The sequence below is a fragment of the Cavia porcellus genome, unplaced genomic scaffold (assembly GCF_034190915.1).
Source record: "Cavia porcellus strain 051 isolate PalLab524CR breed Dunkin Hartley unplaced genomic scaffold, mCavPor4.1 scaffold_1, whole genome shotgun sequence".
NCBI classification, from domain to species: domain Eukaryota; kingdom Metazoa; phylum Chordata; class Mammalia; order Rodentia; family Caviidae; genus Cavia; species Cavia porcellus.
In genome coordinates, this window is record NW_026947484.1 from 228,518,222 (window position 1) to 228,542,331 (window position 24,110).

The following is a 24,110-nucleotide window of genomic DNA, read 5'->3' on the forward strand; positions in this document are numbered from 1 at the left end:
CATAAATATAAATGCAACAAATACCAGTGCACCCAACTATAAAAATAAATATTAACAGACATGGAAAATCAAATAAGCACTAATACAACTGTCTTGGGGGATCTCAATACTCCACTGTCACGAAAAGGAAGACCAGCTAGACAAAACATCAACAATGAAATATCAGAACTGAACCAAAGCTTTGAACAAATGGGCTCAGTAGATGTCTAGAGTATTCCATCCCACATCAGAATACACATTCTTGTCAGCTACACACAAGACAGTCTCCAAAATAGACTATACACTAGCTCATAGAACATGTTTAAGTAAATGCAGAGGAACTGAAATTATTCGTTATCAGACCATAGTGCAATGAAACTAGAAATCAATGGTAAAAGAAACCACAAGACCTTCATAAACACATGGAAATTAAATAACACCCTCTTGAACAACCAATGGGTTCCACATTACAAAAGAAATTACTTTCTACAATTAAATGACAATGACAATACAACATACCATGAGACTCAGTGAAAACAGTCCTACAGGAAAATTTATAGCAGTGAATACCCACATCAAGAAAACAGAGCCAGGTATGATGGTGCATGCCTGTAATTTCAACACTGGGGAGGCTGAGGCAGGAGGATTACTGCAAATTCAAGGCCAGCCTGGACTACAAAATGAGTTTAAAGTCAGTCTCAACTGCATAATGAAACCTTGTCCCAAAAAAAAAAAAAAAAAAAAAGGAAGAAAGCAACATAGAAAGAAAGAAGAAAAGGAAAGAAAACAGAGCAAGTTCAAATAAACAATACTGAACCTCAACTTCTAGAAAACTTCTAGAAAAAGAACAGCAGGCCAAGCTCGAAACTCATATGACGGAGGAAATTATAAACATCAGAGCAGAAATTAGTGCATTGGAGACTAAAAAAACAACACAAAGCATCAATGAATCAAAGAGCTGGTTCCCTGAAAGATTAAACTGACAAATCCTTAGCCAACCTTATCAAAAAAGAGGAAAGAAAATACTCAAATCCATGCAAGAAGGAACAAAAAGCATGAAATCACAAATAACCCTACAGAAATCCAGATCACTTATACATACTTTGAGAACTTGCATTCTAATAAGTTAGAAAATGCAGAGGAAATAGATTCCTAGATAATATGAATTACCAAAGCTGAATCAAGAACTTTAAATAAACCAACATCAGTCAATGAAATTGAAGATGAAACTGAAAACCTACCAACAAACAAAAACCCAGACTCTGACAGATTCACTGCTGAATTCCACAAGAAATTTAGGCAAGATCTAATATCTTCTCAAACTCTTTAATGAAAATGAAAGGCAAGCAGTACTCCCAAATTCATTCCTGGATGCAAGCATTACCCCGATACCAAAACCAAGAAAAGACCCAACTAAGAAAGAGAACTACAAGCCAATGTCCCTATTGAACATAGATGCAAAAATCCTCAATACCATAATAGCAAACAAAAATAGCAAATTATGAAGAAGATTATACATCACGACCAAATAGAATTCACTCCAGAGATGCAGGGATGGCTCAACACACGTAAATCAGAAGTATAATACACCATATTAACAGAGCCAAGGATAAAAACCATATGATTATCTCAATAAATGCAGAAAAGGGTTTTGACAAATTCCAATACCCATTCATGATTAAAAAAAAAAAAACCTACAGAAAATTGGAATAGATGGTCTTTCTCCTAATCTGATAAAAGCCAAAACTCAAGACAAGATGTCTACCACTCTTACTCAATATAGTTCTGGAAACTTTAGCCACAGCAATGAAAAGAGAAAGAAACAGAGACTGCAGGGGACGAGAACAAGAAGTCACCAAGAAGCAAGCCCTCCCTGTGAATCAGCACCATGCACAAGCCACTGGGGGGACAGCCAGATGCCAGCCCCTTCCGGTGTGCAGGCTGGGAAACAAGAGAGAGCCACCACCTGCATCCCCACACCTCACTGTAAGTGAGTGGCTGATCCAGAGAAACAGAGACTGTGATGATGGCTACTGAGGTAAAATACAATTTAATGCTTGGAGTGTGAAGTGTTTCACTGACTTTGCAGGTCTAAAGCTTGTAGTCTGATCATCTATTCAGAGGACAACAATATGCAATGTAGCATCTATGGGGGAATCCCCTTCTAAAGGTGGTAGCCACTGTTAATTCCCTATTTATCTTGTTTTGAAGTCCTGTATCACTTGCATTGTTTTGTTGGGTTGGGTTTTATTGTTTTCTTTGATTTTGTTATATCCAATGGCATAGGCAGCTATTTCAAAGATAAGATATTTTATGATAGCCATTTTCGAATTACTTTTATCTTGTTTTAAAGTCCTTTACTGCATTGTTTTGTTTTTATTGGTTATATTCTGTTCCTATTTTGTTTGATTTTTACTGTGTCTGAAGGTATCTGCAGCTATTTTGAAGACAAGAGGCATTATGGTAACCGCTGTTAATTTTATATTGTTTTGAAGTCCTGTGTCATTTAAACTGGTCTGTTTTGATTGGCTTTACTATGCTTTGGTTAGGTTTGGTTTGGTTTTGGCTTGATTTTATTCTTTTTAAAATAAAAAATAAACACAGAAAAAGAGAAAGTAATAACAACAAGAAAGAAGTTAAATTATTACTATTCACAAATGACAAGATACTCTACAAAGAAATCCCCAAAAACTCCACTAAAAGAGAGTTAGATTTAATAAACAAATTCAGTAGCATAGCTGGATATGAAGTCAACACTCAAAAATCAATAGCCTTCCTGTACACAAATAACAAACTCAGAGAGAAAAATTGGGGAAAATATACCTTTCACAATAGCATGAAAAATGAATTATTTGAATCTAACAAAGGAAGTAAAACACCTCTACACTGAAAATCACAGTACTCAGAAAAAGGAGATTGAAGAGGATACCAGAAAATGGAAAGATATCCTTTGCTCTTGGGAAGGAAGACCAATACAGTGATAATGATCACACTTCCAAAACACTTACATGCATTTTTTGCAATTCCAATCAAAATTCCAACAGCATATCTCACAGAATTAGAGAAAACAAACCTAAAATTCATTTATAGTCAGTAAAAAGCTAGACTAGGAAAAGCAATTCTAATCCATGAAGGCAAACAGGGAGCATCACAATCCTTAAATGATACTATAATGCTACTATGATAAAGACAGTGTGGTACTGGAAAGAAAAAACGCAGACCTGAGGATCAATGGAACAGATTAGAATATGTAAAAACAATTCCAGACATATTTAGCCACCATTTCTTTACAAACGTGCCAAACACATTCACTGTAAGAAAGGCTCTTTAATAAATAGTGTTGGAAAAACTGGCTTTGCACATGCCAAATATTAAAACTGGACCCAAATCTGTCACTATATATGAAACTAAAGTCAAAAATGGATCAAAAGATCTAAACATTAAAACAGAAACATTAAATCTTCTGGAAGACAGAACAGGTAAAACCCTTGAAGACACTGGTGTAGGCAAAGACATTATGAATAAAACCCCGCTTACACAGAAACTATCACAAAGAATCAACAAATAGGATCTCATCTTATTAAAAAGCTTTCACACAGCAAAAGAAACCACCAACAGAATGAAGAGACAAACCACAGTGTGGGGAAAAAATGTTTGAACGCTATTCCTAAAACAAAGAATTATTATCAAGAACATATAAAGAACACACAAAAAAATTTTTTTAAAAATCAGACTTCCCAAAATCAAAGACCCGATACAAAAATGGGCACCTGAAATAAATACACATGCCTCAGATGAGATACAAACAGCAAATAAATACATGGAAAAACGTTCAACATCACTGGTCATTTGAGAGATGCAAATTAAAATAACACTGAGATTCCACCTCACCCTGGAAAGAATCGCTGTTATCAAGAAATCACTAATAACAAATGCTGGAGGGTCTATGGGGGGAAAGTGCAACCATTGTGGAAACCAGTGTGGAGATTTCTGAAAAAGTTAGAACTAGAGGTTCCATTTGACCCAGCCATTCTGCTCCTAGGTATCTTCCCAAAAGAATAAAAGCATCATACCACTGGGATATATGCACACCTATCCTTATAGCAGCACAGTTTGTAGTAGCCAAATCTTGCAAACAACTCAAGTGCCCATCAACTGGTGAATGGATAATACAATGAAGTAGTACTCTGCCATAAAGAAGGATATGCTCAAGACATTTCTAGGACCCTGAGTCCATACTCTCAAGTGAAATAAATTAGATACACATGTATAAATACCACATTGGTTCTCTGGTGTGAAAAACCAAAGGTGTAAATAAGGAATAAAATATGTAATAGGTATTCTCTCAAGTGGAATCCCAAAATGAGAACTGAAAGCTTAGTTTCCCATTAGAAATATTTCCAGGCAAGGCAGTTGGGGTCTCAGTACGGCAAGCATCAATGGTGGCCCCTGCCCTGACCCAGTGAGACCATGGAGTGCAGAGATGAAAACAGGCTAGGTCTAGGTCTGAATCGTGCTGTGAGAGGTTATCCCCACCATCAAGTTAACACCTGAGTTTGCTCCTCTATAAAACATATTATGGTCGTGGTTAATCGTGGGCGTACCATGGGCATACCTGAAATAAGGCATGTGAAGCACTAGCAAAGCTACCCTGGCACATCAAGGGCCCCGGGGTCCAAGCCACAGCTGATGAGAACCCTTGGGAGACACCTGTTGCTCCAGATAATAATTCCGTCTTCCTACATTTTTAATAATATTACTTATACTGATGCTAGCTTGACAAAATGGAAACACCTCATCCAAAATACAGTTAAAATGTCAGTTCACTTACAGTTCTGTTTACAATTTGACTCCCAAACAAAAGCATTCAGCAAAATTTTGCAACTTCCATATCAGATAACAAACACAACCTCAGTCACCTTCCCCAAAATCATAAAACAAATTAAGTCCATGAACCGAGGTACCACACGATAAGACTATGGTCCATATTAACATAGCATTTTTCTTTCACTTACACTGAAAATGTGTCTTACATGTTATTATCAAAAGCAAAGGAAATAGTGAGAAGAATTTTTTAGGCTTTTCATAGAGAGAGATGAACACATTTCAAAGAGCCTGGAGGGGCGCTTCTCTTCCTTCAATCCTTCTTCTTTTCCTCCACAGAATGGAGGCTGAGAAAACAAGAGAACTCTTGCATTTTCTCGCCTGAACCCCCCAAGTCCACAGTTTGAGCTCACTGCTGTAGGTGCTGCTGAGCTCATACCCGACGGGCTCCTCTCCTGTTCGGAAGGAAATCCATCAGGGAAGGAGGGTTCACAGAGAAGAGGTCCTTCAAAGACCTGCTTCGGCTCTGCTTTGTTTTTTCTATCAAGCTAAACGATAACAAATGTCAGAAGGGAAGATGAAAGAGAACCTGAAATATATTCAGATCCAAAAGAGAAAGAAGGGGACTGGGGCTGGGCCTCTCAGATGAGGGCTTGCCTCAGGCATGCAGGGCCTCAGGTTTGACCCCCAACACTACCACCACCAAACAAATGAAAGAACCTAACAATGAGACAGACTCGGCCAAAATCACTTGCAGTATCAGTAGAATATGATGATCACTAGCAAATAAGATAAAAACAACATTACACCTTTCCAGTTTCATCCGGCCCAAGAAACACACTGGTCTTCCACCTCCTGACACGTATCAGACCTCTGAGGGTACAAAGCCATGGTGGGGAACCTATGGCCCGCGTGCCCAAATGCAAGTGCTTTCTGTAAATAAGATTCTTAACCAAGGTCCTGGGAGACCTCCCCTGAGTGCCCTCAAAATCTAAGTGTCACAAATGTAAAGCAGTGTCTTCATAATCCTAAATCCCCCTCCATAAATCAAGTGTCTTAGAAGAAAATTATTCATGATTGTTTTGATAATCTGGTTTTGTGATCCACTTTAGGCCTTAAAAACAAAGGGTTAGCAGAGGATGTTTCAAAGTATTAAACTCGTACTTTTATTCCTAAAATAAATCAGCTTCCCATCTCCAGTATATAAAAAGTCTGGAAGTCATCATATCATTCTAACAAGTAAAAAACTGAACAAAATTTGAAAAATCAACAGTTCTTCCTAAATCCAATAAAAAAGTAAGGCCACTGAACAAAATGCTGTCCCTGATACTGAAGAGACTGGCTGGCAAATACAGGAAGAACAATTTACTAAAGTAGAAACTTCCATAGAAACCAGTATCGAGGCTGGGGATTTAGCTCAGCGGCATAAGAGCCTGCTTTGCAAGCACGCAGTCATGAGTTCGATCCCTGGTACCGGTAAAAAAAAAAAAAAAAAGATTTAAAAAAGAAACCAGTATCAAGTATGTAATGCCTGGCTATCGAGAAAAACTATCGGGCAAAGTCAAATGCAAAAAGCAGCTTGGGGAGACAGAACAAGCACACATCCATACTCAGACATCAAACCAAACTGCAACTATCAAACCAAACATTTAAAACAACTCTGATTAATATGCCAAAAACTCAAGACAATGCAGAGATGGCATGTAAAAACAAGTGGACAATATAAGCAGACAGAAATTCTCAGAACCAAGAAAAATGTTACAGATCAGAATGAAGAATGACTGACAAGTTCATTAACAGACTGAACACGATGGAGGAAAGAATCTCTACGCCTGAAGGTATGTTAATGGAAACTTTCACATCAGGAAAGCAAAGAGGAAGGAGACCAGGGAAAAAAATCCCATGATTACATTAATAGACACAGAAAAGGTATTTGATCAAATCCAACACCCATTGTAATAAAAATGCTCAGCAAACCAAACTTGATAAAGGAAATTCATAAAACATATGCAGCTCAAATATTCAGCAGTGCTAGCTAATGTAAGAAAACAATGAAATAAAAGGGATAGAATAGAGACTGAGAAGAAAGAATTACAACGTCGTTTCCAGATGACATAATTATCTACATAGAAAATGTGAGAACCAACAGAAAAGCTCCTGCACCCGTAAGCAATGGCAGCAAGGCTGCAGGATACCATTCTTTTTCCTCCCCTTGCCCCCGTCCCTCCCACCTGCCTCCACCTTCAGTCCTGTCCCTTTTGCAAAAGATCTATCTCCCTTAACAAACGGATTCTAAAGTTGATCTGTAGACAGAAGTCTCAAAGTGACACAGCAGTTACACAGACGAACAAGTCAGATGAGTAATGCTACCTGACTTCAAGACTCCAGACATTACAATGAAACAAACAACATCTTTTTAACAGATGATGCTAAAGTAGACATCTTATGTGCCAAAAAAAGTCTAGACACAGACATTACACCCCTCACAAAATTAATTCAAAATGCCTAAATGTCAAATGCAAAACTATAAACTCCTAGAAAGATAGCATAGGAGAAAAATCTAGGTGACCTTCATATGCCAATGACCTTGTAAGTTAAACATCAAAGACATTAACCACGAAAAAAGAATTGATAAGCTGGAATTTGCTAAAATTTAAAAAAAATTTTAAACAAAAGACACTGTCAAGAATGAAAAGAGAAACTACAGACTAGAAGAAAATATTTGCAAAAAAGTCACATGTCTTATAAAGAACTATTATCTAAAATGTAGAAACAGCTTTAAAACCCAACTCAAAAAAAAAAATTTTAAGAAGCAAAAGTACTAAACAGTTATCTTACCAAAGTATACAGAAGGTAAATACATTTCTAAAAAATGTTCAACATTATATTTCTTTAGAGAATTGCAAATTAAAACAATGAGATAGGCACTGAATGGCATACATATGCATTAGAATGGCCAAAAATCCAAAACACAGACACATCTGATGCTGGCAAGGATGTGGAGCAACAGAAACTCTAATTTATTGCTGTTGGCATTGCTACCAAGGATAGAACTCACGACCTCACACTTGCCAGGCAGGCGCTTATGCCACTGAGCTAAAATCCCGGCCAGGGCCAATTTCTTAAAAAAGGAATTATAGTCTTACCGTATGATTCAGCAATCATGTACTTTGGTTATTTATCTAAATGAGTGGAAAACGTACATCTACACAAAATCACACACAAAGCTTCTGGCAGTAGCTTGATTTATATTTGTCAAAACTTAGAAGCAGGAGCTGGGGATTTAGCTCAGCGGCATAAGCGCCTGCCTTGCAAGCAGGCAGTCGTGAGTTCGATCCCTGATACAATAAAAACGAAAAAGACAAAAAAAAAAAAAAACTTAGAAGCAGCTAAGATGTCATTCAGTAGGTGAATGGGTAAAGAAACTGTGGTGTATCTGGACAGAAGCATGAAAAGATATAGAAGGACAAATGTACAGTAAGTGAAAGTAATCAAACTGGAAAGGCTACATAGCAGTACTGTTTGCTCCTAACTATATAACATTCTGGAAAAGTTAAAGCTATGCAAACAGTGAAAGAATCCATGGCTGTCAGGGACTAGGAAGAAGAGATAAAGAGCCAGAACATGATTTTCTAGGGCAGTGAAATTATCCTGTATGATACCATGATGGGGAGTTACATATCATACACTTGTCCAAACCCATCAGGAGTGAACTGTAGTATAAACTCCCAGCCATGGGTGACACTAATGGATCGGTATAGGTTCATCAACTGTAACAAATGTACCATTCTGATGCAGTATTTTCATGATGGGTGTGACTGTGTGTGTAGGGGCAGAGAATCTATGAGAGCTCTACTTTTTGCTAATTTTACTCTGAACTTAAAATTGCTCTCAAAAATAAGTATATTTTAAAGTAAAAGATGAAAAATAAAATTTCAGGTACCCACTTCTGCCAAATGCATACTTCTGTGAGTCATAATTTTGTCTTATCATTCCACTGTTTTTCCACACTGAAAATTAAAGAATTTTAACCTATATTTTAAGTAATTCTTCACATTTGGGTTTTCAAAATTTTAGCACTATTTTCCAGAATTTGGCCTTAACATGATATTTAAACACCTGAATGCCTTATCAAAAGTAATATGCATGTGTTTAGAAACAGGTATATGCTTGCTACCAGCTCTAGAAACTAGATAAAATACTTTTAGTGAAGTATTACTTTTATTACAGTAACTGACTTATATAAGCTTTCTTCCAAAATACCTATTTAGAAAAGGACATTTTTAAAAAGCCATAACTTTAGGCTGTGGATATAGCTCAGTGACATAGCACCACCTGGCAAGTGTGAGGTCGAGTTTGATCTCTAATACCAAAAAAAAAAAAAAGTCCTAACTTTTCTCCAACATACAGGCAAATACATCTGGGCATTTATTTTGCAGACAGGAGAAAGTGATACATAGTGAGGAAGAGTCTCTATTTCACAGCAGAAGCAAACCTAGGCCTTCTTCAGCTCTTAATACAAGGGGCCCTAGCCTTAGGATAGGCAATCCCTTTCTGAAACACACATTTAATAAAAGTATTTGTCATTGCTGCAATTCTTAACTGGGCCTCTTTCAAACATCTGATGCATTCCTCCAGTGACTTCCAGGACTGAGCTAGCATAACCCCAAGGAACAGTCGGGAAGCACCGCCTCACCCCTCTCGGTCTGAACTGTCTGATCTTGACATAAGGAAGCTCGGTCCCTGCCAATGTTGAGGGCATGCTCTGGGCAAGAGCTTGCTCTTCATTTCTCCTTTCAGTCACTTAGAAACAAGTAATGGCACCTGCCTTAAAATAAAGTGTGACAATCTCTCCTTTGTTTTATGAATTTCATAATATCTGTCTCCTCATTCCTTGCCTTTGACATCTTTTACTCCAGGCTTTAAACCCAGCAGGGGTCAGTCAGCTGGGAGCTTGTAAAGACAAGGCCATGAAATCTACCCCGGAGGCTGCAATCTGGTGGATCTGTGACAGGGCCCCACAACCTGCATTTGGTACCCATCCTACTGGGGACACTTGGGGCCCACAGTTTGATAAATACAGCTTTAAAGAGTATTAGCAAGTGTGCTTTAAGCATCTTCCAAACTAGAAGATATGAACCAGGAAGAAGTAAAGGCATAAAATGTATTTACAGGTACACTGGCTGGATGTGACATACTCCACTGAACATATTTTACAGGGTAAAAGTGTGTGGCTACACCTGCTCAGCTCCAAGGTTCCTATCGGAGACTAGGAAATCTCATGCAGCCCACTGGGCCTTGTACCATACACATTCATCTTTAGCAGAAATAAGCCTTTAGTCCCAAGGCCTGTACCCCAAAGAAGCCAAGTTCCTTGTCCCATCACAACAAGTGATCATGGAAGGAACAGGGAACGTGGAAAAGGAGAAAGTCCAGCTAGACAGTGACCGAAGAGCCAGCACTGTGCCAGGCCCTCCTAGAAGGCCACTAGCACCCCAGGGGCAGGGTTACAGAATTTGCATTTTTTCTCTCTTTTGAAAGTGGGGAGGGGCTTTGGGTATGCTGGGGATGGAACACAGGACCTTGCACATGCTGATACCGGCTCTACCCCTGAGCTACACAGAGCTACGCTTCCTGGCCCCAGGAATTTGCATCTCTAACAAGCCCCCAGGAAAGCTGCTGTCCCTGGCCCAGGGTCCACCCTCGGAGAATCACAAGGCTGAAAGGTCTGAAGTGCAGTCAAGCAGTCTGCACTGTAGGAAAAAAGGAAGAAATTTCCACACTGAAAGAACTCCTAATGCTCAAAACTGAGCACTTCAAACTGCTGTACCGGGAAGTTTGCTGTAACGTACCTACATTTGCTTGTAACAAAGAGAACTGCTGAAGGACATAAGCTCAGTATGCACTGATTTAAATGAATTTCAGCTGGCCTTCCACTCAAACATGACTTGCAGTGCTTATATATATACAGAACAGCTGGGTAGCCAACGTCCTCATGCATAAAAAAGGAAATCAAAACACAGTCCCTGCCGGTAATTTACTTATCGTCTGCATTATTTCATCTCCAGTTACTAAGAAATTTTGGATTAACTGAACCTTTTCACTGCCACAAAAAAGAAAGCAAGAAACAAGCCTTTCTCAGAAAGGCGCCTATCTTTTCCTGCACCCTTTTAGCAGAATAAAGCAAATCTCCAGAGTAGGGGAATACACATGAGCTATGTAATCATCAAAAATCCACTGAAAATGGGCACATGTTAATTTCAAGACAAGAAATCCACGACAATGTGCAAAAATCACTAAAACCTTATTAGTAATTAATACCTTATTAGTAATACAATTGCATGTTTCTGTGATTCAATGTTTTGTGAAACATTTTCATGGATCTCATTTTATTTGATCTCCCTCAGAAAATGGGAGGCAAAGCCAATGTCTATCCTGTAAATTATATATTGGGGGCATGAATAAACTTCACAACAATATTCAAATATATCCCAAAATATATAATTTTACCCATCCTATTTTGCTCTCTGTGAATTTTCTGTGATCATCAAAATGAGAGTTCTTTTAATCATTAGTTTTTAAAAGATTTGGCTCCTATTTGGTATCATGTGAGGATTCTCATTCCTTTTACTTTTTTTGAGATGCAACAGTTTTTCCTACATTATCTTATTGCCTATTTTGATTCCCTTACAGCCCTCACCGATACCCTGCACTGCCTGCAGCCTGCCATGGGCCAGGTCTATTCCTACCCCCTGCCTGGCCTTCGTCCTAACTGTTCTCCTGGCCTAAAATGCTCCTTTTTCAGGAGGAGTTGCGAGTTACTTCCAGACAGAGGCTTTCCCTGGTGCCTCTAGGATACCCCATCTCCTGGGCCTCACCCTGTTTTATTCTCTCCGCAACATTTAACATCCTGGTTGCCCAAGCGCCTAGTACCCAGCAGCTCAGCAACGTGCAACAAATGCATCCGTCCCCTCACTCATTTGCTCCGTCCTTTAGGAACAAGGATAAAAAGGGACCAAAGATAAAAGACGGCTGTGGTAGGAGCTTGAGCCTCACTGAGCTCACACTGCAGCTGAGAAGCCAAAGGAATACACAGACGACCGTGACACAATACAGAAAGTATGAGGAGAGAAAGAGATCTGTGTGCCCGATAGGTACAACCATGACTCCACTGGGGCCGGGCAGTGGATGGCATTCTCCCCACTGGAATGAGGGCAAGATGTGGAGTTCATTGCTCTGCTCAAGTTCACAGTGATGAAGAGTCGGCAGCTCCCTCACTACTGAGTCAGCGCAGCAAATGATTTATCAAGGGGAAGTGACATCATGGCTGATCTTTGTAGTTTTCCAAAAAATTTAAAGATAACAACTTTTAACTACCCACTTGATGCGGTGCTAAAGCGGTAAGTATATATATAACCTTTACCTTTTAATTAAAAACAGTAATAAAATGACGTTCATGTAGGATTGAAAGTCAAGTTGGAAAGTTTGGTAATCTTGTAAGAAATTAAATATTTCTAAGTCTAGAGAGACAAATGACATTTACTGTTCCATTTTCCCTACTTTGCAAGTTATATTTTCCTCTGGTGACTATTCTCTGGGGGCTGCATTCTATCTCCTCCACAAGGATTCCTCCTTAACTCATCACCAAAGTCCCTCTGATGGTTCCCTCCAGCCACAGCTTGCCCTTATAAATCATGATCAGTTCAGTAGTTCACCCCCATCAGCTCGGGACAGCAGTACCTCCCCCTCCACTCCACCTTCCCATCCACTGACCAAGCTTATCTTTTCTCTGTCCCAGTAGAACCAAGAGCATGTATTAAAAACCCAGCCTGTCCATCTTCTAATTTACAAAACACAACATTTCACAAACTGTTTACTTACGTGCATGCCAACAATATTACTCAACAGTGGTGGAGCGAAAAAGCCACAGGGAATAGTGTTGCTGGCCAAAAGTAGTACTTGGGGATCTAAAATTACAGGGAAAATCATACAACATTCATTTTACTTAGTCCCAAATCTCTATCAGATGATGTTGAGCAGAAAGACTCTAAAATTGGCAGGAAGAAAGGAAAAGTCGTCTTAGAGTTTGGGCCATGCCAGGCCAGCCTCACAGAGAGAAGGCAAAAGGAACAACAGGACAAGGTGGACACCCCTGAAAGCAGTGTGGGCCAGAGGGGACCAGAATGGGCACACAAAGAAAATGTGGACTACAAAAACATGGAAATTACTGTCGAAGGTGAGAGTCAACAGACAAAAGCAGAATTCTTTATATAGTATTCGGAGGTCAGCACTTACAACACTCCAGAACCAGAGACGCTAGCTCAGTTCAACTCGATTCAGCTCAACCAGCATTCACGCTATGGCTACGCAAGGGATCCAGGCACTTTAGACAAAACCCAGGAGCTCAGCACTGAGGAGAGATGCCTCTTCTGCCTGGCCAGCCGTTCTCAGAACCCAGAGGGCTGAAAGGAAACAGAGGAGCTGGGAAGCCTGGGGAGAACAGGACTTTCGGCAGGGGCTCTGAGGATGCGTGAGCTGCAGAGATACACAGGAGGGGGTGGTTCCAAGCCTTGAGGAGCCCTGACAGTCAGCTGGGCAGAGTATAGTTTAACAGGGCCCTGCTCTCCAAGGGCTTGTCATGGGTTACCGTGTGCAGTCAACAGGATTCTGAATGCTGGTCCAGGTAACCAAATCTATTTTGTCAACAAAGTCCACTGAAGTCAAATAGAGAGAATATGTTAGGGTCAGGACAGAAGCCTTGTAGCTGGGAGTGGTGGTGCATGTTTGTAATCCCAGCACCTTGGAAGCTGTGGCAGGAGGAACACCTTGGGTTCCAGGCCAGCCTGGGCTACATCGTGTGTTCAAGACCAGTCTGAATTACACAATGAGACCATGTCTCCAAAAAAAGGAACCTTGTAATCTAACTCCAAAGACTGACTGCACTGGGTCATCCTGGTTTAGACCAAACTGGAACAAAGTAAGGGGAGGAAGCAGCAGAAGGTAACAAAGGCAGGTAAGTTTGGTGCTAGGGTAGCATTTCCTTCTCACAACTAAATAGTATGGTATCTAAATGACAACATGTGGCCAAATGTGGTGGGAAACACCTACAATCCCATCCCTTGGGAGGCTGAGGCAAGAAGAAATTTAAGGGCAGCCTGAGCTACAAAGTGAAACCCTGTCTCCAAAAAAAAAATACATAAAGAGTCTCAGTATACAATTAATTATAGCTACATGAAATGTTCAATTCTTAATAAGTAGGGGAAATTAATACGATGTCTCATTCCATAAGCACCAAAGCAACCAATTTGTAGCAAACTATATACTATTTTCTTTGCAAAAAAAGGCAGGAACCATGATTAATAAAACATACCTTTACAGCAAAAAAAACTATCCTTTTTCACTCATCTGTAAATCATTTAAATCATTGTACTTAGTTATCACATAGAGGAGCTTTTTTTTTTTTGGTACCAGGATCTAACTCATGACCTTGCACTTGCTAGGCAGGTACTTATGCCGCTGAGCTATATCCCCGATTAAGGGAGCTATTTAAAAAACATAATCCCAATGAGTAGCTGTTAGACATATTATTTTCTATGTTTTTGCATTATTTCAAATTTTGTTTAGGTAAATGTCTGATGGGAAGAACGCCCAAGTGTTACGAAGTGCTTAAACCTCTGAAACAAACTACTTAATCATCCACGCATCATTAAAAATTTTACAAATTTAACACTCTTAGAAAAATATACAGAGGCCCTCCCTGTGAACCAGTGCCATGTCTGGGCCGCCGGTGGTGGGGGGACAGCCAGACCCAAGCCTTTCCCTGTGAGTCAGTGCCATTTGCAGACTGCAGGGGGACAGAACAAGGATTCATCAGGAAGCAAGGCTTCCCTGAGAACCAGTGCCACACACGGGCCACTGCCAGCAGGGTGACAGCCAGACACCAGGCCCTTCAGGCACATGGGCTGGCAAACAAGAGCCAATCCCGTCTACCCTCACACCCTCGTAAGCAACTGGCTGATCTGGAGAAACACAGGCTGCGATGATAGCTATGGAGAGGAAATGCGATTGGATGCTTGTGGTGCTTGGTGCTTCACTGACCTTGCAGGTCAAGGGCCGGTGGTCTGATCATCTATTCAGAGGATCGTGGTATGCAGTGTGGCATCTAGAGTGGATCTCCTTCTGAGGCTGGCAGCCATTGTTGACTTCCTATGGTTTTGAAGGCCTATATCATTTTCATTGTTTCACTGGTGGAGTTTTGTTTTATTTGATTTTGTTGCATCTGATGGCACGAGCAGCTATTTTGAAGATAACAAGATATATTATGGTAGCCATTTTGGATTTACTATTATCTTGAAGTCCTTTATTGCATTCATTGTTTTGTTTTTATTGGTTCTATTCTGTTCTGTTCTGATTTTTATTATGTCTGAAGGTATCTACAACTATTTTAAAGACAACAAGAGGCATTATGGTAACCACTGTTGATTTCGTTTTATTTTGAAGTCATTGACACTGGTTTTATTTTCCTTGGTTTTAGCCGCTTAAAAATTACATATATATATATATATATATATATATATATATACACACACACACACCCCAAATATGTGATTGAATAAAGAAAAGCATGATTTTAAAAAAACATATACAACAGTCTTTGACTGTATTATTCAATACTGAACTAATCTACTGTTTACTGGGCTCCCCTCTTAGGATTTTCTTTATGGCTTGACATTGGCCTTTAATTTCCCACACAGAGTATCATAAATATTGCCCAGGACTAGAATCCTTCTGGATCAGTGTCTCAAATATAGGCCACTTCCATCAGTGTAACTGGGGTATTCATTAGGGTCCTCCGGAGATACTGATTCAATAAAGCACTTTAACAAGCTCTTCCTGAGATTCTGCTAGAAACATACCTCTAAGGATCCAGAGATCAGGCTAGATAAATATGTCCAGAGACATAAGCGAATCCACCAATGCCCAAGTCGCCATCTCTCCTAACGTTCACCAAGGCAGCCAGAGCTCCCGAGGCAGGGGAGAAGCCAAGCCAAAGGCACAGTGGCAGCCTGTGTGGCAAAGGCACGCATCAAGTCCCAGGCTCAGGTCACTGACAGGGAATTAACTCCCAAGAGCCCCTGGGCTAGGCCTCCTCTGCGTACTCCAGCAGCCGGCATGCACAGCACCCATGTGTTTGCTTTATGGGCTCCTCCACGACCTCAGCACGCGACCTTTCAGAAGAGGGGGTCTTTAGAGAGAAAATCAAGTCAAAGCGAGCTCATCAGGATAGGCCTTAATTCGGCAGGAGCAGCATCCTTATAAAAAGAGGGAACGTGGACACGATGAGCACAGAGTGGAAGCGATGTGAAGAGACACAGGGAGGAGGTGGCCTTCTACGAAGTAACGACAGAGGCCTGAAGATCTGTCCCCCATGACCCTCAGGAGGAGCCAACTCTGTCAACACTTGGATTGGGGCTCTGGCCTCCAGCACTGTGAGACAATACATTTCCGTTGTTCCAAGGCATCTTGCTTGTGATCCTTTTTTATGATATTACTCCACCCCAGCATACTAACACAGCTTGGAAAATCTCGACACGAACTTATGCAGTGAAGTCAGTCGAGCAAAGCTAAGACTATCAGGAAAGTTAAGACCAAGACCTTGAGACAAGAACAGCCCAAGGCGGCAGCAAGAGCTGAGACCCGTGTGGGGCCTAAGCAGAGGATCATTCCTGCCTCCATTACCCACCCTGGGCATGAAGATACAGAAACTGCTCCCTGGGGCTCTGGACCCTCCATGCACACCCATTTCCCCACCAGCAGCTCTTTCCTGTGTTGGGTCAGGGCTAAGAGGGGTGACTCAGCCCTCACTCTCAGTCACCCCACTCTTGCTAGGAAGTACTTGCAAGCAAAATCTAGATTTTAGGAAAATTTAATTCAAATTCCCAAACACGGTTGAATATGTTTGGAATAACCAAAACAACAACAAAACGGACCAGAAACAGCAAAACCTGGTGGTAGCCAAAGGTCCTTCCACCAAGTCAGGCTTCCAAAGGGCCCGGGCTTCTGGAGGCAGCAAAACCTTGAAAAAAACTGAGCAGGCTGGGAGGTGGTATGTGCAGGCCAGCCCTGGCTGGAGGAGGGCTGCACGATGAAGGTTTAAGTATTATCGCAACACAGAATTTATGGTTCCTAAATGTTTGTTTTAACTAGCGTTGAGAACACATATTTGACCACTGTGAACTTGACCTCTGGGTCCCGTTCCCTTTGCCGGGCTGTCTGTGCTACATGACAAGATTTTCCAGCTGACCCCCCTACTGCTGATCCCAGCGCTGGGCCAGCCTGGAGCGGCCCTCCCGGCAGCTGCCATGGTAAACCTCACCACAGATCTATTGGCAAAGCAGCTGTCAATGGCCATTGCAGGCCCACGAAGAATGTGTAATCACCCTGGGCCTCCCCGCCAAGCCTGGCTAACAGGACACTGAGCCAAAAGGGCCAGGAGACGGCCTGAGAGCGTCCTCTCGGTCACTCGGACCCCAGCCATGCCGCAGCCCCCCAGCTAGTGCTCCCCGTGGCAGCATCTCCAGCATCCAGAGTGCATATGACCAGGTCTCCTCCGCGTAGTTTCAGGAACATTTCCAGGGTTAGCTTTTGTTTTTGTTTTTTTTTTTTTTTTCCAAAGCAGTGTGGGCTGAGTGCCAGTGGAAAAGCAATGGAATATCGATTTTCTGTTCCCTGCTAAGGAGAGAACAAGTCATTTGATGTGCCATGAGTTACGTGAGTAAAAACAGAGCCCGCGCTCCCTACAGCTGGCTGTGCTTCTCCCCTATTCATAGAACCTGGCACATGGTAAAAGCTAAACAGATATCCGTTAAATAAATGAAAGAACCATGCATGCATTTACAGAGGGTCTGCAGCATGCCAGGCGCTCGCGGGGGTGTCCTGTCCACCAGCTCTCAGCTTCCCTCGGCCGCCCCTGTCCACCTAGTTTCACTGTCCTCTCTTTGGTTCTTTTGTTTTCTGCCCCCAAGTCCAGTCTCCTCTCAGAGCTGAGCCCACTGGACTGTCTCTCTCTGGACCACACTCACCGCGAAAGGGGGACAAAGAGATTGGAAAAAACCACTGGGGAAGAGTGAGGTCACTTGGGACAGAGGGAGAAAGGGGAGAGGCAAAAATGCTAACAGTGGGGGTAATGCCCCACTCAGAAGATAGTCCCTAAGCCACAAAACCCTCCGAGCGACACATGCTACTGTTCTGGAAAGGAAAATGGTGCCACCTCTTTTGCCCAAATGGGTGTTGCCATCAACAGCTTGGCAACATTAATAATTAGAAAGCCATATCCTGTGCTATGATGTCCACCTCAGAGATCCACACACAAAGGGTGCCTGAAAAGGAACACTGATAGGCAGCTGAGCATCTCTACCTGAGGCCCAGATGCCTGGAGCCCGAGACCACCTTGGAGGATGCCCACAGAAATTCTTTGCCCCTGTGTGGGTCTGCAGTCTGCTTCCTTCCCATCTCTGATTTGCAATTTAAGGTCCACTAAATCTCCAGTCCTCAAAAATATTTGCCCATGGCACATCAAGTTAACTTTCCATCAGCTCAAAACAATCCACACTGGCTCAAAGGGTCACGTTATTTTCTTCACTGGACCAGTCAAACACTGAACAACATGAACATATGCAACCTCTTATGAATAGTTTTTGCAATAATTGTACCCAACCTATGCAAATTGAAATTCTTCAGCTGAACCCTTTAAATTAGCTCTTAAAGTGGGATGTGCTGGGGCATGCCGATAATCCCAGCATTCAGGAGGCTGAAGCAAGAGGATCATTTTATATTCAAAGCAACCTGGGCTATAAAGTTCAAGGCCAGCCTGAACTACACATGAAACCTGTCTCAAACACACATACACAGAATTAGTATAACAATCACTAAAGCTTGGAGTGGCTAAACACAATTGAAATTCCAACTACTGGGAGGCTGAGACAAGAGAATCTGAGGCCAGTGTGGGTAACATGATGAGACCTCATATTAAAATAATAGCTATTACTATAAACTATCATCATTATTATTAAATATCCTGAGTTATACACACTGAAAGCTACATTTGCATCTTATGACTATTATCTTAAAGGGAACTTCACATTGGTTTTTATATTCTCACATGTAATACATCACATCCAGTGCAATTGTTTAATCTTTGCATCTCAAGGATACGAGAAAGGAAGGACAACGCATATCTATTTATTCTGCAACCTAAATATTATTGCGACAGTATTTACCAAAGTAGTTACAGTGACAAAAACTAGTGATGGGATGTTTTTCATTTCAGTTATAAATACTAGAGGTGCTCCCTAAGCAACGAGCTCCTATGTTTAAAAAAAAAACAAGAAACATATATTTAGCCTCTTTTATAGCTCATTTACAGTAAGTCATTCAAGGTTAAATTAAAAAAAAAAACTAAAGATACACAAATTGAGCGTACCTAATCTGGAAATCCAAAAGCCAAAATAGCCCCAAATCTGCAATGTTTGAGTGCCAAGAAGACACCACAAGCAGAAAATTACACCCCTGACCTCATGTGAAAGATCACAGGCAGAACTCTGGCACAATAAAAATACTGTGTAAAATCACTTTCAGGCTTTGTGTATAATGAACACAGGAAACAAATGAACTTCATGCTTGGATTTGGGCTCCGTCCTCAAGATATCTCATTTTATTTGCATGTGTATGTGCACATGCAAATATTCTAAAATTTTAAAGACGTCAAAACCCAAATACTTCCAGCCCCATGAATCTTAGAAAAGGCACAATCACTCTATCACAAAGTTACTCACATAAATATACAAATAAGAAAAAAAAAATACGAAAACCAAGTAACAGAGAAAGATGAGACAGGATTTACTTGGTTGGCTCCAATGTAAACCTAGGAAAATTTCTGGTGTTGTCAAGGCTTTCACCCCATTCTTTTCTACCGTGATACCTTCAACAATCCCACAAAGGAGGCAGGTTTTTAGCAGAATCATCTCTGGAATGGAAAATAGGTCAGAGAGGTCGACCACACTCCCCAAGGCCACACAGCCAAGGAACAATCCAGCATTTGAACACCTATCTTTGGAATCTGCATCCAGGGATCTTTCCTGGCATTGCACTGCTCAGCCATACACACGCTGCCGGACATCAACAGCAGCCCCAGAGGTCCTATCCGAAGATAGCAGCTCCTCTATCTCCCTGCATCTACCAGACACACAGAAAACAAGCCTTAACAGCCTTAATTCATTTGTCAGAATGGCTCATCATTTGAATGCTAAAACCAGAGAAGGAAAGTGACCCTGCATTGCCTACACCCCAGTGCACTTTGCAAGGTACATCCAAGGAGCTGGAAAGGAAATTCAAACCAGAGACATCTGCTGTAGGTGTTGTGAGACTAACCCACAACCTCTGCGCCCTGCAGTAACTGCACAGCTCTACCTCCTATAGCCAACAATCCTCTGGAGCCCTTCTCTGTGTGAACCACTAGGGGCAAACCCAGGCACCCCCAGGCTTTGCCTCCCATGCCTAGAGAAGCAGAAAACGATGAAATGAATCCTTACACTCACAATGTTCTCTTTCTAGGTCAGCCTTGGATCCTCCAGAACATCTCTGGATCCCCAGGTCCTCAGATAACTGAAGACTAAAGAACAGGCTTCTTTTCAGAGAGGGCTCAATGACATCACTTGCCAAGCCTTAGAGCACTCTCTCCAGCCAGCAGGGAAGAGCATCCACTCACCTATAAAACCCTGCCCTGTGTGTTTAACCCTGACCCCGCAGCATCTCCCCTCTCCCCCACCCCGTGCTGTCACAGATGGGCTCTCCCCGTACTGCAGGCGCACCATGGTGGATAGAGTTCTGAGCAGCTGGAGTTACTGGGCTGAGGAGAGGAAACACCACCTGACCTGAGCAAGCCTAAATTCAGGAAAATGCTGACACATTTCTGTCAAGTGTGATTCAAAAATGGTGATTTGATCTAAAAGGCCTACTGCTCTGAGTATTCCAGAACCAGTGGTTTGAGCTGGTAATCAGGAAGCTGTTTATATCCGTCATTACTCCTTGATTACAGTCAATTCATAAAACCTGAGAACCTTTTACAACATGAGAGCCCCGATGCCAAAGCCGCTGTTTCCTTCAGACTGAGGCATTTTCCACCAGACAATATCCCTAGAGTGACAGTATGTGAAATTCTTTTAATTCACCCACAAGTATCTTAACATCCAAACACATTAGGTGATTATTAAATGTTACTTATTATGCTAAATACTAACAAACAGCTGAAAATTTAGAGGATACCAACCACGTGGTAATACCTCGAGCTCGCTCCAGTAAATACCTACAAGTGCTTAACTTCATTGGAGGATATATAAGACCATTTCTAATCAGCACTAGACTTAGCATTAAATTTTTCAGAGTAGCTTCAGTTACATTTTAATTTAACCTTAATTTCACAATGTAGAGGAGAAACATTTTCTGTTCTCAAACCTATATGCATCACTCATACATTTTTCTAAAACCCTGCTAGGCATGCATATTAACTAGGTAAGCTTGGCTGGAAATCCCAGTCCTCAGGAGCATTCTGGAAAACAGATCTTAAAGGTAAGAGGGTACAGGTGGTAGTTTCCAGAAAACTTTAATGCCTTCTTCTAGAACAGGACTCCTATGTCCCATTCCTCAGCACCATCTTAAACAGCATTTTTCGTTCCTTGGTACCATGATTAAAGTGCTTAGGGGCTGGGATACAGCTCAGCAGCACAGCACCTGTCTGGCAAGGGCATGGTCATGTGTTTGATTCCTGGTACCAAAAAATAAATAAATAAAGAGCTTGTACTGGTTCTATCATAGAGCACATTTACAAATGAGAATTCTCTTTCCCCAGCTCCTGATTCGCAGGGGTCACAAGTGAGTATAGGGGAATCTGGAATGCAGTGCCTGGTTCTGTGCAACACACTGCCCCTGGCACGGACACTGTCATTGTCCTGACCTAGCCCTTTGTGGGTGGGAAGAAAAGCTGCAGCTGATAGGTGGACAGTAGTTCAGACCGGGCGACTTACGTTTGGTGCATCTCTGGGAGCCAGGGGCCTTACTCCAGCCATGGCAGCACTGCCCTCCACAGATATTGACCCTAAAACAAAACAAGACTCTTGAGTCCTGCAAAGGCGAAGCTCTCCAAGCTTCCTGCAAGTTCCTAAAAGCCCAGCCTCCTGCTTCCACATGCCTCTCTATTCAAGAAAATCCCAAGGGCTACCCAGGATGTCCAACTCAAAGTTGTCTGTGTAGAAAGAAGCCTTTATGGGGAAAGATGCATAAGCCATAGCAAAAAGGAGACGGCAAGGTTCAAAGAGTCGATATAAAGCCCAAATTAAAGTACACTATCTGGACTAAATCTGAGTTTCAGAGAGATGTGCCTAAAAAAGTGAGGTCACACCAGCTGAAGAAAAACAAAATAAACAAACAAAATAAGTTTTCCCCACATCCCAACTTGTGATTAACAGGGAGGAGGGCGGTGCAGGGAAGGTGCTTACCAGCGCCCAATTACACAAACTTCACAACCCAGAACTCTATGTAGGCTACGACACCGCCCCATCCCGGGACAGCAGACCCCGCAGGTGCAGGGAAGCTGAAGCCCACAATTTCCCAGCGGCTGTAAGTGCTAGGCCAGGGAACCAGGGCCGGATGTTCACAGCCAGCCCTCGAAACAATTTCTTCACTAGCTAAACCAAGATTAAAACTGAGTTGCAAAGGAAAGTTTAATTGATGCTGTGGGATTAAACTGCAGTGACTTCATGTTTACGCCCATCCTCTGGAAGTAGTTCGGTGCGCGCACGGGAGGTTACGCCCCGGGCAGCGAAGCCTTTTGTGTTTACCCGCAGCTGGGTAACAATGCACTCCGCGTTCCACCTCAGGAAAGCGCCGGGCATCCCCGGGAGCGGCCGGCCGGAGGAGGACGCCGCCCCCGGCGCTCGGCGCCCCGACCCCCGCGGGTCTCCGGCGGCCCTGCCGGTCCCGGCGCGCAGCGCGGACGGACGGACGGACGGGCGGGCCGCGGGGAGGGGCGCGCTTACCCCTGCAGCTGCTGCTTCGGGTGAACCTGCAGCCTCGAGGCGGCGCCGCTCTGCGTCTCCTGCGGCACTTTGGAGCGCACGCCTTGCCTGCCCTGCCTGGCGAACGGGGCGGGCGCCGGGTGGCCGCCGGGGCTCCCGGGACGCGCGGGCTCCGGCGGAGGCGGCGGCGGCGGCGGCCGAAGCCCCTGCAGGGCCGCGCTGCCGCCCGGCTTGCTGGTGCGCCGGGTCCGCTCCGAGGGGGCGCCGGCCGAGCCGCGGCTGTACCTGGCGTTGAGGGCGACGTTGAAGGTCCGCGGGCGCGGGGGCCCGCTGAGGGGCAGGGCGCCCGCCGGCAGGCCGGGGCCCGGGCGCACCACGTACGTGATCCTGCGCACCCGGCCGTGCGCGCAGGACGCCAGCAGCGCTGCCCAGAGCAGCAGCCCCCACCTGAGCCAGGGCCCCGCCATCATCGCGGGCCGCCGCGCGCGTCCGGCCCCCGCCCCCGCCCCCGGCCGCGCGGCTCGCGCTTCCCTGCGCGCCTGGGCTTCCCGGAGCACGAGCACCGCCGAGAGCCGGGCGAGGCGGGCAGGCGGCCGGGCCGGGCCGGGCGCGAGCGAGGAAGTGCTGCTGCGGGAGGCCGAGCGGCCCGGGACCCCGGCCGAGAGCGGCGCGGAGCAGGGGGCGGGCGAGGGGGTGGGGAGCGCGGGGAGGGGCGAGGCCGCGGCAGCGCAAGGTGAGGGGCGGCGGCCGCCCGGGACGCTCGCAGGCTGCCCCGCTGCAAAACCTTTAAAAAGTTTCTGTCCCGTGGAAGCGAGTGTCAGCTCTGAACAGCCAATCTCCGGCAGACGTGACGTCAGGCAGTAAATCCTAATTGGGGAAAGCGCGCTAGGAGCCTGAGAACGCGCCGCCACCCTCCACATCCACGGAGCCGAGGACTGGGGGTCGGAGAGGTGGAGGTCCCCGCTGCCCTGGCGCCTGCCCCGGGAGAGCACGGAGGGCCGAGCGAGGTTACGCACGGTCCTTTTCTTCCAGAAGCCCTGTAAGATTTGATACTGTTTCCGAGTCCGCGCGCTTTCTTATCCGGCTCTGCTCGAACGCTTGCAGCAGGGGTTGGTTTAAAATCCCAAATCGCGCCCCGGAAGGGACTGGGCTGTGGGGGGAAAGGGGGGAGTTCTCCAGCGGAAAACGTTTGGATGTATTTCTTTGAGACTGGTTTTTCCCTGTGACTTGAGTCTG

At 43.6% G+C, this 24,110-nt stretch overlaps 1 protein-coding gene across 5 annotated transcripts in view; it reads right to left on the reverse strand.

Annotated features, from left to right (window-relative positions):
• Window positions 1–23,553, reverse strand: part of Ltbp1 (latent transforming growth factor beta binding protein 1) — a 405,267-nt gene extending 381,714 nt beyond the window's left edge. For 2 of the 5 annotated variants that reach the window (XM_063230019.1, XM_063230015.1), the window contains exons 1-2: window positions 22,896–23,553; window positions 21,885–21,955 (exon numbers count right to left, since the gene is read on the reverse strand). In XM_063230019.1, the coding sequence (XP_063086089.1) occupies window positions 21,885–21,955; window positions 22,896–23,344 (520 nt within the window). In that variant the 5' untranslated portion in view covers window positions 23,345–23,553. The remainder of the gene's footprint in view (window positions 1–21,884; window positions 21,956–22,895) is intronic. The other 3 variants (XM_063230022.1, XM_063230012.1, XM_063230027.1) reach the window with 2 other exon arrangements.
• Between the last annotated feature and the right edge of the window lie 557 nt (window positions 23,554–24,110).